This window comes from Strigops habroptila, chromosome 3 (assembly GCF_004027225.2).
Source record: "Strigops habroptila isolate Jane chromosome 3, bStrHab1.2.pri, whole genome shotgun sequence".
NCBI classification, from domain to species: Eukaryota; Metazoa; Chordata; class Aves; order Psittaciformes; family Psittacidae; genus Strigops; species Strigops habroptila.
In genome coordinates, this window is record NC_044279.2 from 57,737,861 (window position 1) to 57,750,932 (window position 13,072).

General features: G+C 39.9%; 1 protein-coding gene across 2 annotated transcripts in view; it reads left to right on the top strand.

Annotated features, from left to right (window-relative positions):
* The window catches only part of SCUBE1 (signal peptide, CUB domain and EGF like domain containing 1), a 209,196-nt gene that overhangs the window by 168,785 nt on the left and 27,339 nt on the right, over nucleotides 1-13,072 (top strand). For both annotated transcript variants that reach the window (XM_030480118.1, XM_030480117.1), the window contains 2 exons: nucleotides 9,129-9,245; nucleotides 12,529-12,651. In XM_030480118.1, coding sequence (XP_030335978.1) covers nucleotides 9,129-9,245; nucleotides 12,529-12,651 — 240 coding nt within the window. The remainder of the gene's footprint in view (nucleotides 1-9,128; nucleotides 9,246-12,528; nucleotides 12,652-13,072) is intronic.

Below are 13,072 nucleotides of genomic sequence, written 5' to 3' on the forward strand. Positions count from 1 at the left end.
AAAGAGAAGGGAAAATTAATCTGTTGGTACGTGAGATCACATAAAACTCCCTTGGAAGAGTTCCTAAAGAAGGAATTGTATTTACCCTGGAGAGGGAGCAAACAGTTTCGGCCTACAATTTTATTGCCAAGTCTCGGTTTTTAACCTGCTTTCCTTCTGCTTTCAAATCCCAGAGATAGCACAGTAGTTCCCAGAAAGTGCAACTGGTCCCTTTTGATAATGTCTAATAGCAGAGATAAAGAAAATGAGCTGCCATTTACCTTTAAAGACTCTACCAAATATACCGTCTTGTTCTTCCCAACAGCAGTTCCCTTTGCTGTAGCTTCTAGGTAGACAGTGGGGAATCAGTTGCTCTGATGTTAATGAGGGTGATGAGTTTGCTGGGTTAAGAGTTGTCCCCTTGGTGCATAGCATCAAAGAAGGGTCTGACTACAGCAGTTCCTCTAACCACTGAAGGGGCCAGTGAAAGGTTACTGCCTTCTGAACTGAGCTGCTCCAGCAGTAGAAATTAATAGAGGCAGCCAGCCAGCCCAAGGGAACTACTTACTTGGAATCCTGCTTTCTTGTGTGTAACCTCAGACCCAACAAAATAAATGAGAAATATATCAAGAGGTACTTGCTGATTCCTGGAAGGATCAGATATGCATTACACTCTTTTAAGAGAAATTATTCAGCTTTTACCAAATTTGGCAATTAAAAAGGATCACACCAATTTGAACTCTACAAAATAAAATTATGGAGAAGACTTGGAAATCAATCCAGGGAAAGACCTAGACAATCCTTTCTGGAACAGATGCTTTAGGAGGTTACCAAGCAAAATGCGAAAGGCTGCTTAAGTGCAGGAGGTCAGACTGAATGAGTGCGGTCATCTCGTTGGCATTAAATATACTCATTCTATCAAAATAAACATCTAGTTTCTATCCACACTGCTAAGACTTTGAAGATATCATTCAACTTCAGACATGCGGCAGAAGTGTGAGAACACTTTCAGGGCATTTGGCTGTTTGGCAGAGCAGTTCTTGCTTAGCCAGCTGGAAAGAGCTGGCAGGCGCAAGGTCCATGGAGACCCTACTGCTGTGGCAGAAGCTCAGGCTGCTAAGCAGCTTGCAAGAAAGCAGGCTTTTCAGTGTGTTGAACCCAGGGGAAGGAATGGGTCGTAATTCCTGAAGTCCATGTTAAGCCACTGCCATGCTAGGAAGTACTGCCCTCCACGACAGCAAGTACCTTCTGCGGGTTGTAGAGCAGAAGCAAAATTGAGCCTAAATTACTTCAGTGGCAATGTGACTGGAGGCACATCTGTATGACGCTGCTGCCGCTGCAGGTCCTCACTGATTTCCATGGTGCCACGTGGAATGAGACATGGACCTGCTTGTAGCATTACTGCCTAAATCTGTTGCTAGAGATCAGAGACATACTGTCTGGTACGAGTGAATCAAGGGTACAAGTAAATGCTTTGTCTGGTCTGGGGAAACTAGGTTAGCTCTAATGTGTTACAAGCAAATTTCTGTTCCTGAACTGAACTGTGGCAGCATGTTTAAATAATGCATGGAACAGTGGTGTTACCTATATTAGAGTGAGTAGGAAGCAAAGATTCTGCAGAATTTGTCACTGACTGCTACTGTGTGCCTGTCCCTGAAGCTGAGTAATAGTCATTTCATTTCGTGCTGCTAAATTCTTAAAATACCTCCTCTGTTGGATGCTTACATACTAAGTCACGGGTTCCCAATTATTTATTGCCTCTGTCTTGAGTATATTTTGCAGGTTTCTATTGCAGTTTATATACATTTATTTCTTTTACTACCACTTTGCATTCTAAGAACAAATCATCTCTAATAAAACACACATTTCCTTGCAAGCAGAATTAATTTCCTTCAGAAGTCTTTCATTCCCTGATTAGTGTGTTACATTTGGCCTTCACTAATCACATAGTTAACTGTGAGCAATAAAGTTCTTAAATAAATAAATGCTCTGGTCCAAGTTAACGTTAGTCATAATGGACAGTTTCCCACTTAAATTTCTGAAATACAAGATGTGACTGTGCTACGTAGGCACTTGCATTCACATTAAAAGTATAGCAATTAATACCAGATCTGTTTTTCTGCAGGTCATTAGTATGTTATTAATCATGAAGTCTCAGTAACAAGTTGACTTGATTGCAAGTCAGTAATGCAGTGGGAAGTCTAAATGGGAGTAGTTTTTAAATTACTTTTAAAGGTTTGGGGTTATGGCTTCTTTTTTTGTTAGCCTGCTCCAGAAGCACTCAGTGGGAAGGTAATGAAGTAAAAGGTTTGTACATTACTACATCTTTCCGTGCTTCCTCTTTGTTGGTTTTATTATTGTAGACTTTGAAACATAAGGAGAAGTTAGCTGTAAGCCATTCCTTCTGGTCAATGTTGGATGTGTATTAGAGAGTTACGTTCTCAGACGGAGGATGCATTTTTACTAACTGTGAACAGCGGTAAGTCACTGTGGATCAGAAAACATGGGATGTGGTGGAAACCCCATCATATGGCTGCTGTAGCAAAATAATACCTTTCCCAATAGTGAATTTAAATCAGCATTTGTTGGAGAACGTAGCTTGAATCATCATTCCCTGTGGTCAAGCAGCCACTCAGATTAAGATCTGTGGTTTCCCTAATGTCGGTCAAATATTGTTGGAAACCACACTGGCTAGGCTGTAGGGTGAACAACATTACATGGGTGGTATCAGTTCCCTGCAGAAATCGGAGGGGAGGGAGGAAAGACAGAAAATAACTTTCAGCCAAAATACATATAAAAAAGCATTAGTGTTTATTTTAAAAACATCATGTACCACTCCTTTAGAGTTTCTATGTATGTGTGCTTAATGAATGAGAAAAAGGAAAGGCTCTGTTTCTCAGAGAAGCCAATAACTTGGAAACTGAGAAATACGAACACAAAATGTTCTGAATAGCCTTGGGTTTGGCTTGTGTGCATGATCAGTTGAGTGGGGTACTCCGTACTGAGTCCGTGTTTGGCCTGGAGGTTAAAAGTAAGCCAAGGGTATGCGACACAGACAAAACAGAACTGTGCATTGAGGACTTGTACATTAGGAAAACGTGGCCACATGAGGAGGTAAGCCCACTGTACTGAGCAGTGGCATTGCTGTGCACGGTGTGGTGGGATACCTGGGCCATCATTTCCAGCCTGGGGTCAAACACTACTAACAGGTGAATCTGAAAACCACAGATTGCATGCTGATGTTCTTCACAGCATCCTGGCCAGTAATTAGGATGTGTATATATATATAAAAATCTTTGCTGCCATAATGAAAGTACACTTAAGCTATCTGGGAGGATTGCACGTGTATGGAGTCATGACTGTGATAGTGCCCCAAAGTATTACTGTAATACTGTGACCATTTTTGACTGAAGGGATTCAGGGTGTCATGAGTCACTTCTGATGAAAGAATTGATAGTAGAGATAGATATCTCCTTTTCTTTTTATTTTACTTTCTATTTCTAAGCACAAAGGACTTATTTTCTATTTTATTTCTATTTGAAACAGTATATTTAAATTTAATGTGTATTTTTTGTGTATATGCAACGATCTAGTGTATACTTCATGTCTTGCCTCATTGAACACAGACAAATCAAATATAAGATAGGTTCTTTGCTTATAGTGTCCAGAATCATTACAGCCTGCACTCTGTCCCACATCCCTGTTACAGCTTTTATTGGTTGTTTTTGAGCCCCTCCTGTCATGTTCTCTGTAGCATAAATAGCACCATCAAATAATAGTGACCTCCCCTTGGCCATGTGTATTTTCAGACCAGATGAAAAATACTCCAAGCAGCAAGACTAAACTTTTATTCAATTATCATATGTAGCCTGTGTTTTGGAAGGAGGCTCCCAGTTTCATAAATTAACCTAGAAATGTATGCCTCAGAGAAAAGCTGTTGGGGTGACCATTGGTTTTCTCTAACCAATTTTTTCACTTGTTATTAACAAACAAAATGATACTAACAATGAAAGAGAGGGGGAAATCTTTCTTTTGCAGTAACTTTTTAATGTGAGGTTGGGCAAACTGGGCATTGTATTGTTCAATTCTATAACCACAACCCCCGAATCACAGGTGTACCTCTTTGCAAGTGAATTTTGCATGTGTACATTCTGTCAGGGAGTCATAGCAGTGTCTACATCAGCTTGCAGTCATCAAATGTCTCTAAATCCAGTGCTATTATTTACCAGCCTCATCTGTATATATTTAGTGTTGAGCTGCTTGCTTGCAAGGCCAATGCTTCTTGGAAATGCCCTGCATTACACTTTAATTTCGTCGTCATTGGTTTCTTTTAATTACTGTGAAATTTATTTTAGAGAAGAAAGCAATGACAATCAAGAATACAGGGGTCTGCATTTGAGCACAGGAAACAGAGTACAGAAAGGAGCCTTTCACTTCAGAGCTGCTGGTAGCAATCCAGCTCAGTTTCAGACTTAGGAAAAATCATTACTTTGTGATGGCTTCTTGGTGCCCTGCACTCTACGTCCACAAATGAGTCAGTGTCCACATCACACAAACCACCAGAACAATTGGTGCTACTGTAATTGAGAGTCTACTGGCAGCATCAGTGGAAAGGGCAGGGACTTGAATGAGTATGGAAAATGAGCTTCTTTCTCGCTGCTCCCTCAGGTCATCTTTGAGAGACATCTGTTTGAGGAAACTTAGAACTTTGATCTGTGGTAGCTCCCTTCTGGAGATAGATGGAAGACTTTACTTTCCAGTACTGACAATCTGACACCCACTAACAAACGTTATATTCAAGAAAAATAAAGGTCATTATGGGATCACTTAATATACGAAAGCATGAACTGAAAAATAAAATGCTAAGTATGGTTGAAAAATCAAAAATAAAATCCAAATGCTGACTTGACATAATAGGAACAGAGCCAAACAAATATTATCAAGCATGACCACTGCTGGCAATAGTTGCTTCTCTGAAAAACACAGCGAAATCCTCTTTTATTACACCATTGAACAATCTCTTCGAATAGAATCCCTTCTAGGCAAAAACAAAGGAGTGCTTCCACTGTTCAGACATTCTCTTTAGAAATGAAAACATGGATTGGTAGAAGAAATGTTGGGCTTTATTGATGTCTGGGAAACAGCGACTGGAAGGAGAGCTCTTAGCGGCACAGGACCCCATAAAGAGAGTGCCCTAAAGGCACCCTGCCAGCGTGCATGTGAATCAGTGGTGGAGGTTGGAAGGGACCTCTGTAGGTCATCCGCTCCAGCCCCTGAACTTGGTACTTCCACTGGATCATCTGCTCTGAGATAGGGAGGTCCTTATTTTAGAATTTATGTGGTACCTTTAGTAATGCTGAAAAAAAACTGTCTCTGATAAGAAGCTAATCATGTACTACCAGAGATGCATTTAGCCTCAGACTTCTTGTAAGCTTCAGTTAAACTGTGAAGACATCTCTTAATATGCTGAAATGACACAGTCACATATGATGATTACAGTGGTGAATGTGATACGAATTTTTGACTAAGTGAAAGTAAAAAGAATGTGTTTGATGTTAAATAAGTGCATTAGCGAATCTGAAATGTTCTGAGACAGCTTGGACTATTTGTGAATTCATGCCAAATTCAACTAAAAATAGAATAAAAACTTCAACCTCAAGTTGAAGTTTTCCACTGAAGTTCCTCAAAACCAGAACGTTTTGACTTTCCATGTTCAAAGAGTTTAAAAACTTAATTTGAAGAACTTTAAATTGGTTTAAGAGTGCCTCAGACCCAGAAAGTTAATTTCTCAGTATTTATTTTGTTGTATTGGAATGGGGAAATTCAGAGCAACTCAATAAAAAAATGTGTGTGTGTTTGAGTGTGTGCATGTGTTGAATGGGTGGTTGACCACAAAACTGAAAGAGAAATTATTTGTTCTCAGTTCTCTAGCTGTAACCTGCCACATCTCTGCTTTTGTATTTTTTTGGCTTCTCTTCAGTAGATAATGCGACCAGGTTGTGTGTAGTGTTGTTTGTACAGAGGAGACAAGATTTAAATACCTGTGTTTGTTCCCAGTTGTGTGGTAAGCAGGATTTGAAACCCAGTGCTGTATAGGTGAAACCTGCTTGCTCCTTCATTTCTTACACAATATAGCTGTATCATGAGGGTGGTGGGAAATAGAATCATAGAATAGTTGGGTTGGAAGGGACCTTAAAGATCATCTAATTCCAACTCCCCTGCCATGGGCAGGGACACCTTCCACTAGACCAGGTTGCTCAAAGCCCCGTCCAACCTGGCCTTGAACACTGCCAGGGATGGGGCAGCCACACCTTCTCTGGGCAACGTGTGCCAGTGCCTCACCACCCTCATAATGAAGAATTTCTTCCCTATATCTAATCTAAATCTACCCTCTGTCAGTTTAAAGCTATTCCCTGTTGTCCTATCGATAAAAAGCACATCCTTTCAGGGTAAATAAGCAGACATATTGTGGAGCACCACAAAGGTGTGAGGGCCAACTTCAAAGTTTCTGGGAGCCAGAGGATAACAGCGCCCAGAGCACAGATTTCAGAGTTTAGAGAGAAAAAAACAAAGTGAGAGGATCTCAGCATCCTGTATTGCACCACCGTTTCTTTTAGCGAAGAGTGTGTGGTGCATATTTTTCCCTTTTCTATGACCAGTGCTGAATTCCTCAGGGGACTGGTGATTCTGTGGATAGGGTGCTGTGGAAAGCTCGGTCCCTTGGGCAGAGCCTCACCCTACCTTCCACAGGCAAGGAGGGGAGAGGGGGCCAAGGGGCTTGGTGTTAAGCAAGGAAAAGTCTGCACAGAGGCTTTCTGCGTTCGATCAGCCAAAGCAAGATGCTGAATTCAGCAGAGGTTGAATTTATGAGAACAGCAGCAGGAGGTGGGATGAGGAGTTTAAATGGTGAAAAAGCTTTTAATAGCAATCTTTGTATTGTAATAAAAGTGTTTGTTTCAGTGTCTCTGCCAGCCAGTGTAAGCAATATAAGTTTATGAGTAGCTGATATTTCATGTAATAGAAATGCATTTGTCCATTCTGAGTGCCTGTTACTTGGCAAGCAGATGACTGGTCATATTATTAGGCAGACCGTTGTTTCCACAGGCAAAGAGGCATCCTTCTTAATGCAAAGAAAAACCTGTAACAACCTAAGCCATAATATATAACAACACAAAGCGGTATGTGTGAAAGCAACACATAAACCCCACTGCCTAAACTAGTACAGCATAAGATCACTATTGAGAAATATGAAATTATTTTTGAAAAAGAGCCTTCCAAGGTAAGTCAGAGGCCAGAAAATGAACTGCTTTTGTAAATTTCCTGCAATACTGTATAGCGCACAAGGTTACACATGAATGAAACCATGTTCTATGATTTGGCTTCTTATGCATTAAAAATCTTTTAAAACTATAACTGCAGCATTCATTCCAAAATGATTTTACTTTATGTATTTATTTAGAGAAAACTGAAACAGTTTGCCATTTATGTGTATTCAAAAGCTGCATATTTCCAAGTCTATAAAGGAAACCTTAAAAAGAAATTACTTTCAGAACTCAAATAATATTTTAAAATGCATAGGAAAATGCATTAAAAATTAAATAGATGTAAAAAAGAGAAAATCTCTTTCCTCTTTTTGCTACTTGATCATAACAAGTGATTGTGATGCACACATAAAACCAGATAGCATAGATTTTTGTTCATCCATTTGTATTTCATTTTATGTTATGCATTTGCCTGAACAGTTGGTTTCCACATTGTGAATTCTCTTTTGCATGAATGTTTTGAAACACTTAAAATTGGAGATCATACAAATATAGCTGTTTACAGCATTCTAAATTTGTGCATAAACTCTCACACAGATTTTGGGTTTGTGTACATATACACAAAATCTTCTCTAGTTCTTGAAGTTAAGTATTTGCATTTATCACAGCAGGATGAGCCCTAGAATGTTTCATTAAACATGAAAACTATATAAATAATACTTGGATATAGGAATTGGGTAGCATCCCCTTCAGTATTGGTGAGTTTTGTAGTTTTTTCAAGCACCCACAGCTTTCTAAGCATGTATAATATGAAAGTCCGAATTATACATAGTAATGGTGTTGCTCAGGTTATGTTCTTAATAAGCTACTCTAGAAGTCTGCAAGCTATTAGAGAAATACTATTCCATTCATTTGTACCTCAGGAATATTAGAGGAATGGAATTTGTTGAAATTACCACTCTCAAATAATGCCATTGTATTAATTTCTCTGACCTTTTAACAGAAAAATTAATCACTGAACAGAATTTTTTAAAAAACAATTGATTTAGGATAAAATTCACTCAAAAGTGCTATTTTGCATGCATTGCTGTCTAAGGTACCTTTAATGTAATGGTTTTCAGCATGTCCATTACATCATGACAGCTGTCAAAGTAAACCTTTTATATCATCCTGCCATCAAAATCTTTGTACTACCTTTGAAGCAGTGTGCTGTTAATTGCTTTCTTCATAGGCTGCTGGATAGAAGAGACTATGTAAATAAGGGTTTCGCATTAGTGAGCAGTGATAATTAGAGATGCGTGACTTTTTTAAGGGGAAGAGGACAAATGTTCTTGAATTAGGTAGAATGTGACTTTGGACTAAGATTTCCTGTGTCTTAGGTGCAGCCCGTCCATTCGTGATACTGGCATGTTATCAGACTATATTGTGCTTACCCCCTTGTAGATGTGCAACACTGTGTACAGTGTGCGCAGGCAGAGCAGGCTCTCTGTCCTGGTGGGTAGAATGCCAGAGGAATGGTCAGTGAAAGAGGGAATGACTTGATCCAATCCGAAACTTTTTTCCGTTGTGCCACTACCCCCTAAAACCTTCATACCCCCCCAGCCGGGCTGGGTAACGATGATCAGAAGTTAAAGGTTGCCATCTAATGGTGAACATGTATAATACGGTCTTAATGGATTTGTTTCTGTTATCTTTTACCTTTCTCCATGTACCTGCAAGTCCTTTCTTTATAAGGCACTAGAGGAATGAAAATGGTATTTTATTCAGATTTTACATGGTATGATACCTGATACTTTATCAGTAACAAGATGTTGCAACTGAATGTGAAATTCCAGCCATTCAGTTTAACTGAATTCTAATTTCTTAATGCTTTTTCTGTGAATGTAGATATCGATGAGTGTTCCTTTGAAAGGACCTGTGATCACACCTGCATCAACTACCCTGGAAGCTTTGAATGTCTCTGCCATAAAGGCTACACCTTGTACGGACTGACGCACTGCGGAGGTTTGGAAACCGAGTTTTGCTTATCTGTTTATTTGCTTTGTGAACTGTTTACTCAGCCACACATTCTTTTATCTGAAGCTTTTAGAAATGAAGATGATAAAGCAATAAAGTTAAAGCTAAAATAGCATGAGCTTGGTGTGGCTAAAATTTCAGCAGCTCAACATTGCTGAAGAATTCTCAGGAGAACATAAATAAAAACCAATGTCCTGGCATTTTTTGATGGTGGTACATAGCAGCCCCAGTATAAATGAGAAGCCCGCAGCTGCAATGCTCGTATCCGCTGCTGCATGGATGCATGGATGCAGCCATTCTTCCACAACCATTGCAAAGCAGCCTCATGGCTGGGGTTCATCGCACTGTACAGGGTAAGCGCCTGTACAGAGTTTGCAAGCACAGAGTACTAATCGGTACTTCCACAGGAGCGAGGTTAGTTACAATTGTATTTACAGAAGGAAGGCCTCAAATGATGAGCTACAAAGAGAATAGGAGAAGGATGTCAGTTTTACAAAGTTTACAAATTTTGGCAGTTCTGAAAGCAAAATCAGAGTCTGAAAGTTTTTGGGACCTATGCTATGTGGGGTGTGGAGGGACTAATCTTTAGTTTCACTGTTAATTCCTTAATGACGTAATGCATGTCTTAATTTAGGAAAAGCCTCAAAGTTTGGGGTTCAGCCTCAGGCTTTAAATAATCTTCAGCCTTAATTCAGCTTCAGTCTTATATAAATAAGACTGAAGCCGGACCAGAACTCTAACTGGAAATGCTCAGTGATGAACTTCCGTCGAAAATATGACCAGATCCAAACCACCTGCTTTTTTTCTTTAACAGGCAGATCCAAAATCACTGCTCTGAATCCAGGCTTGTCCACACCCTGAGCTTTGCTGCTCAGGCCTATTATTAGTTTTAGTCAGCCCCTGGCTGACTTTAGTGTGGAACAAATAACTTACCCTGGCTGCCACCCATATGGTACTGAGCAGAAGTCAAAACTAGGGAGAAATAATGAGAATCTTCAAAAAGATTTGGTGCAAGCTTATCTCTTAATAAGCTTTCTCTCCATCTCGCTTCCCCTCCATTAGTAATTAACAAACCATGTGGCAATGTCCTTGTTCTGGGCCTTCCATGCTGAGGGCCAGCTCCTATTGCTCTCTCTGGTGTCTTCTTGTAATAAAAGTTTTGTGTCATAAGGAAAATTTTTAGAAGGACAATGCTAGTGCTTACACCACCTGTTGATGTAAAGCCCTACTTTTAGTATATATTGCCTCATTAAGTGACCTTAGGAAAGTCAGTAGAATCTGCAGGGCTATCCAATGCTTTGGGGAATTTGGCTGCTGATTCAGGAGCTTGGCTCTGGGCTGGGGTACCTGACAGCAAGAGCTTGGGTTTGAACAGTTAGGCCAGAGCTCAGTGGCAGGAGCACTGTGGACTAAATGTGTGTTTCAAAGTATGGATTCACAAGTAGAGCCCACTCAGCATAAGCCTGAACGCTATGTACAAAATTTCCCACAAGAAGGTTTTTTTCTGGGGCTATCTCCCTTGTCTGTTTTTGGAACTGCTGACCCAGGACCTCCAGAAGTTCTGACTCTGACCCAAAAATCATAACATTGTCTAGAAATTTGCCCATCATATTAGAGTGTCTTTCTCAGTTTATTTTTTGCATATACTCCGTGTTTTCTAGATTTTTGCTTAACCACACAGGCTAAAATCTTGCATCAGAAGAAGAAAGTATTTCTAGATTCCAGAAGCTGCCCCAGTAAGTACTCCCATGTTCCCATCATGTGCCCCAAGATGCCAGAGGAAAACTTGCCTGATATGTATGTGCCTGCATTTGTTAACCGTGCAGGGCTTAAGTGTGTGCTTGAGCCAATCCCTCATCAGTCCTACCCCCTGCCTGTACCTCACCCTTTGGCTTCAGATGGGGTCACTGGACTGCAGCACTGGGGCCTGGAAAGAACTGGCTTGAACTCAGGCTGTGTTCCTGCAAACCATATGGATTCACACAGTGCCAAGCACATGGTAATCAGAGGTCAAGCCTGGACTCAGGCATGGTTTGTGAAAGTAGTTACACACTCAGCCTGGGAGCATTTATGGCCAGACACATTGACGGTTTTCCTCGCAGTTATGTTTTGAGGCCTATCATTAAGCCAGAGTAGTAGAAATTCAGTATATCTCACTTGATTTGATGTCATTCTAGCTCATTTCAGTGTGTGTCAAATGGCATAACCTATGTGCATTGTAAGAGTCTATTACAGTAAGGCTACTGTTTTAGCAAGCAGATGAATGTAGCTGCATTCAAAGGGCAGAAACCACTTGCCATTGAGGTTAGTTCAGTGCCTAAAATAATGGGGCTGTGGTTCATAACGAGGGCTTTTAGGTTATGGCTGTATTAGTGAATTTAAGACTCTGAAGCCGCAATGTGCAACTGATAATTCAGTGGTGCCATATGACAGTTTTGGCCTGTGCCATCTAGTGTCGCAAGTGTGCCTGAGCGTGGTCCAGAAGCAAGTACAAGGCAGCACAACTCCTGTTGAGCATGATGGATGAACATCCTTCCTCATGGTGGGAAGAGAGGAGATAAGAGATCGGCCACGTCAGCACAAGTATATAAATGCTGATTGCATAGACTAAAAGAATATACCTCACATTGGCTAAATAACTTCTCTAATGTAGCAAAAGTTGAAAGATTTTATGTGGAATATCAGTGATAACATATCCAGTAATTGCTTTACCTTCCTGCAAACTTTTACCTTTCATTTTCATTTGAAGAGTAGACGACTAAGTAAACTACACTTCAGCTGCTAGGTTCCTATCAAATATGCAGTTTCTTCCTTCATCTGAATCATTTCTAAAAGCAAACTCTGTGAATCACTATGGAGAATTTATCTCCCTGTTATGCAAAAGTGATCTAATCTAACAGAAGTTTATGCCTTTGACATTTTTCCATATAATGCAATATACATTATTGTCCAGATGCTGCAGAGACTTTTTGGCATGTTTTTTATCTTCTGAGTACTTCCAAGAATTTCAGTGTAATAACCCTAGCAAGTAAATTGTATCATATGCATAAATCCTTGAAAGGGTAGGAGCTATACATCTATCTAAGGACAGATACAGGCAATATGCAATAAAATTGTTTGATATGAATATTGTCTGCATTTATATGAGTTTATAAATATAAATATAAAAGATATAGTAGAAACAGATATCCTTATGCACATACTATCTTAATGCACAGTATACATGTGCACATGTGGTTAATACTCTTCGCACCTTCAATTACATTTTCAGATATTGATGAGTGCAGCATAAGCAATGGTAGCTGTGACTATGGGTGCCTTAATACGATGGGGAGCTATGAATGTGTCTGTCCACCTGGAAAGAAACTGCACTGGAATAAAAAGGACTGCGTTGGTAAGTGTGGGAAGTTGACTCGGAGGTGACTGTGGTGATGCTCCTGTTCTCCAGGAGGGTGGAAAATCCCATGTTTTTGTCCAAGGGATGCTGCATTTTCACAATATAGATCCCCAAATTAATTTTATAAAGTCAGATAACACCTGATCCTATGGGGTCCAGGGGCTAGAATGTAACTCCAGGTGGATTAGAGAATGGGCAGTATGTTGGAATTTTTTTGTGTCAGTAGGTTTCTTTAGGAGTCAATTCACACAAATCTAAGTCATCTTATTACTGTGTTATGTGGCCCCAGCTATAACTCTTTCCTTCTGAGACTAATTTAAAATATTCAAAACATGTAATTGTTTACAAGTAGGACATGGTATTCATGTTAATATCCACATTCACAGCACCATACCCCAAGTTTTCAAGTTATCTCCAA